General features: G+C 56.6%; 1 protein-coding gene across 1 annotated transcript in view; it reads left to right on the forward strand.

Annotated features, from left to right (window-relative positions):
• LOC104467221 (glutamate dehydrogenase 1, mitochondrial-like) overlaps positions 1-3,212 on the forward strand; it is a gene marked incomplete at both ends in the record, with an annotated part of 6,220 nt that extends 3,008 nt beyond the window's left edge. Inside the window, 5 exons of the mRNA XM_010080922.1 lie at positions 838-975; positions 1,149-1,286; positions 1,989-2,069; positions 2,568-2,783; positions 3,150-3,212. Coding sequence (XP_010079224.1) covers positions 838-975; positions 1,149-1,286; positions 1,989-2,069; positions 2,568-2,783; positions 3,150-3,212 — 636 coding nt within the window. The remainder of the gene's footprint in view (positions 1-837; positions 976-1,148; positions 1,287-1,988; positions 2,070-2,567; positions 2,784-3,149) is intronic.
• Positions 3,213-3,784: the final 572 nt, after the last annotated feature.

Genomic DNA, 3,784 nt, shown 5'->3' on the forward strand with positions numbered 1-3,784 from the left:
GCAAGGGGGAAATAAGCTGGAAACAGGGCAGCTTAAGTCTTGCCTGCAGCCAGCATTTTGTGCTTTCCTCTGAGCGCTCGCTCCTTGAGGCAGCTCCCTGCCGGGGGAAGAGGCTTTGAACTGAGGCTGCACCTGGAGCTGCTGGCCCTCAGGAATGACATTGCTTTTGCTCATCCCTTCCCTCTGCCCACATCCCTCTGCTTCGCTGATGTGGCAGAGGATGAGAAGGATGAAGTCCTTGGCTACTGTTTATATAATTTTTCTGTGTTTGGGAGATGTTTTTGCAGTTTCAGGAACCAGCGCTGCTTTTAGGAGCTGTACCAAGCTGTCAGACAGTGCAAAATCATCTGTTCCCGTAAGAAGAGCTGAGCTACCCCCATGGCTCTGCCTTGTGCTGGTGCCACGGAAGCCAGTGTGAGGTTCAGGAGGATTGCTCAAATTGTGCCTGAATGCTGTGTGGTGCCCACAAAGAGACTGTGTTTCTCACTGGATCTGTTTTCTGTTGAGGTTGGCTCTTAGAAGCTGAACAGCATGCTGTGCTTGGAACATCACGTCCAGGAGCTCTGGAGGTGATAGACTGGCTGAGCTAGGAGCCTTTATCCCATGGGCTCTGCTTTTCACAACTCTCTAACTAGCCAAGGAGATTTCTCTCCTGCCAGGTCCTAGTCTCCATCGAGCCAAAACACTCACCAAGAGCTGCTAGATCAGGGCTTCCTATTTGTGCTTCTCAGCTCAAGCTCCCGAGAGGGGGCTGTTACCAGAGCAGTGGGTCAATTTTCAGTGTTTGTCCCCACGACTGCCCTCTTCCCACACAGTCTCCGGTCTGTGTTGCTGTAGGGCTTTGGCAAAGTGGGGCTGCACACCATGAAGTACCTGCATGAGTACGGAGCCTGCTGCATCTGTGTTGGGGAGACAGACGGAGCCATTTACAATCCCAGAGGGATTGACCCCAAGGAGCTAGAAGACTATGAGCAGGTGAGTTGAGCCCAGCCAGCTCAGCCCCTGCTCTCAGGGGGTGGTGCTCAGTGCCTGATTCTGAAATGCCCACAGAGAAGGGGGCTGCCTCTTGCCTTCTGCAGAGTCCAGCTCTGAGGGCAGTGCTCAGCGCTGCCAGGATGGGCCCAGCAGCACTCTCCTGCTCATTCCAGGGCCACGGCACCATAGTTGGCTTCCCAAAAGCAGAGCCCTATGATGGCAGCATCCTGGAGGTGCCCTGCGACATCCTCATCCCTGCCGCTATCGAGAAGCAGCTCACAAGGGAGAACGCACCCCGGGTGCAAGCAAAGGTACAGAGCGCTCACACCGCACACACCCAACAGGCCCCAGGTCAGTGCAAGTGGTAGCAGCCCAGCTGGACCTTTGCTTTTGGCGCTCAGCACCCCAGGAAGGTGTCACATCACTGCACTGACAGCTCACGCCCTGTGCCAGGGGGACAGAGCCTGAGGCAGAGGTGGCAGGTCACGTAATTCAGGGGAAGAGGAAAACCTGAGCCCTTCCCTTTGCTGGCAGGGAGCAAGGATTGTTGGAGTGACCTTGGCTGACTCTTCTGGCACCCTCAGTCACCATTGCTGTACCAGACCCTCCCCCAGGGCAGGGGAGGTGATATCCTCGAAGGTACTGGGTGTCACAGTGTTGACACTGAAAATCATAAGCAGCAGATAAGAGTGAACAAAGTAGGGGACTGCTACGAATACGAGTTTGCTCCCTTCACTGTGAGCTCTAGGACAAAAGGGACAGGGCGTGCTGGGACCTGGGCCTCTGTCACAGCCAAGGTCTTTTGCAGCCTGAGCCTTTAATCATTCAGTGTGAAACATGAGTTCTGAGCTTTTGCTCATCCTGAACAGCTTTGGTGCAGAGGTAAGCAGCCAGACCCCTGCCACCAGAAGGGGCCAGGTGAGGAGGATCCAGCATTAGGGAAAGCAGCCTGCCACTGTTTTTTTCCTTCATTTCTTCCACCTATCTCACCTCTGCTCTGCTTGTGCTTGCAGATCATTGCAGAAGCTGCCAACGGCCCCACTACGCCAGCAGCACATGAGGTATTCCTGCAAAGAAATATCCTGGTCATCCCGGTATGTCCATCTCCATGCACACAGGGAAATGGTGGGTTCATGGCCATTAGGGCTACCAGCTGCACCAGTGTGGATGCAGCTGGGCTCTGCCAGCGTTGATGGTGCTGTCTAAGTCAGCCTGTTCCTGCCTTGCCCCCAGCTCCTGAGCACATCTCAGATGCTCATTTCCCTTCTGAACCCTCCTGGTTCTTGGCTGCACCAGCAGTAAACCACAGGGCTCCTGGCCAGCACCGGGATGTCCTGTGATCACTGATGGGCCAACAGCAAACTGTGGCACATCACATGGAGTGTCAGAGCAGCTGGTGTCTGCTCAGAGACAGTGCAGAGACACCATGTCTCTAGGATTCGGCCATCCCAGTAACCTCAAGACTGTCCCTAAGGACAGAGCCCAAGGGTATGGGAAGGGGCCCAAGGCAGAGGAGGAGAGATCCCCAGGTCAGTCATGGGTCTCAGGGTCACCCCAAGCAGCAAATCTGAAGCATGTACTGCCCTTGGCAGGACGTGTATGTGAATGCAGGTGGTGTGACTGTATCCTTCTTCGAGTGGCTGAAGAACCTGAACCATGTTAGCTACGGCCGCCTCAGCTTCAAGTACGAGCGGGAATCCAGCTACTACCTCCTGCAATCAGTGCAGCACAGCCTGGAGCAGTGGTTTGGCAAGGCCAGAGGGGAGATCCCCATTGTCCCGTCCCCAGAGTTCCAGGCCCGTGCAGCTGTAAGTGTCTACAGCCACAGAGGGCTGTCCTGGCTCGCTTGTATCACATTCCCAGACACTCCCGTCTGCTGTCCCAGTGCTGAAAGCTGAGCTTGGGCCACATGCAGAGCCCCGCGTGTATCATTCCACTGATGATGGGGATGCCACGTGTGGGGGCCCAGCCCTGCCATCTGAGGGTGCTGCCGGGTGCCGCAGGGAGTCCCCTGGGAGCCAAGCCATGTGCTGGAACCAGCTGCAGAGGTGGCAAGCTGAGCTTGGACCACCTGTGGTGGTCTTGCACCAAGCACAGGGGCTATGCTTGATAAATGGGTTTGGAGGGACAACCTCATCATCTCCTAAAAAAGATTCAATTGTTTTCCACCTCAGGGTGCGTCAGAGAAGGACATTGTGTACTCGGGACTGGCCTACACCATGGAGCAGTCAGCCAAGGTACCTGCGAGGGCTCCTGGCCTCACCCATCCCTGCTCTTGGGCCCCTTCCCTCGCTGCAGAGTTCTGTGCTGTGTCTGAGGGGTGCCCACCAACAGCACCCCATCACCACACCTGGCAGGTCAGCATGAGGCCTGGGTGGTGGCTGCGTCCACACTTCGGGTAAAGCCTCATGCTCAGTAATGTCCCTTGTTGTTCCCAGGTCCTTGTTCCTCTCTCTGTCCTCACAAACCCGAATGCCCCAGGGGGTTGCTTAGATGAGCCAGGAGGTGCAGTGCTGGGTGGGGGGGTCTCACACCACCCCTTGGGGACATGGCTGGGTGCTGTGCTCAGCAGTGTGAGTGGTGTGCATGGAGCCCACCCATGGGCGCAGGGTCTGTGCCCAGGGGAGCACCGTGGGGCAGCAATGGGAGCATCTCCAGACCTGCTTGTGGGTGGCTCCAGGTCCTACAGAACAGCCCCTTGGTCACTTGGTGCAGGGGTGACCTCTTCCCCCTCGGATGCTCCTGGGGCCTCGCTTGGTGCTTGCACGCATGGTGCTGCCTGTACCCCTCCTCTCTGGGTCCTCTGCAC

Source organism: Pterocles gutturalis, unplaced genomic scaffold (assembly GCF_000699245.1).
Source record: "Pterocles gutturalis isolate BGI_N339 unplaced genomic scaffold, ASM69924v1 scaffold49604, whole genome shotgun sequence".
Classification (NCBI taxonomy): domain Eukaryota; kingdom Metazoa; phylum Chordata; class Aves; order Pterocliformes; family Pteroclidae; genus Pterocles; species Pterocles gutturalis.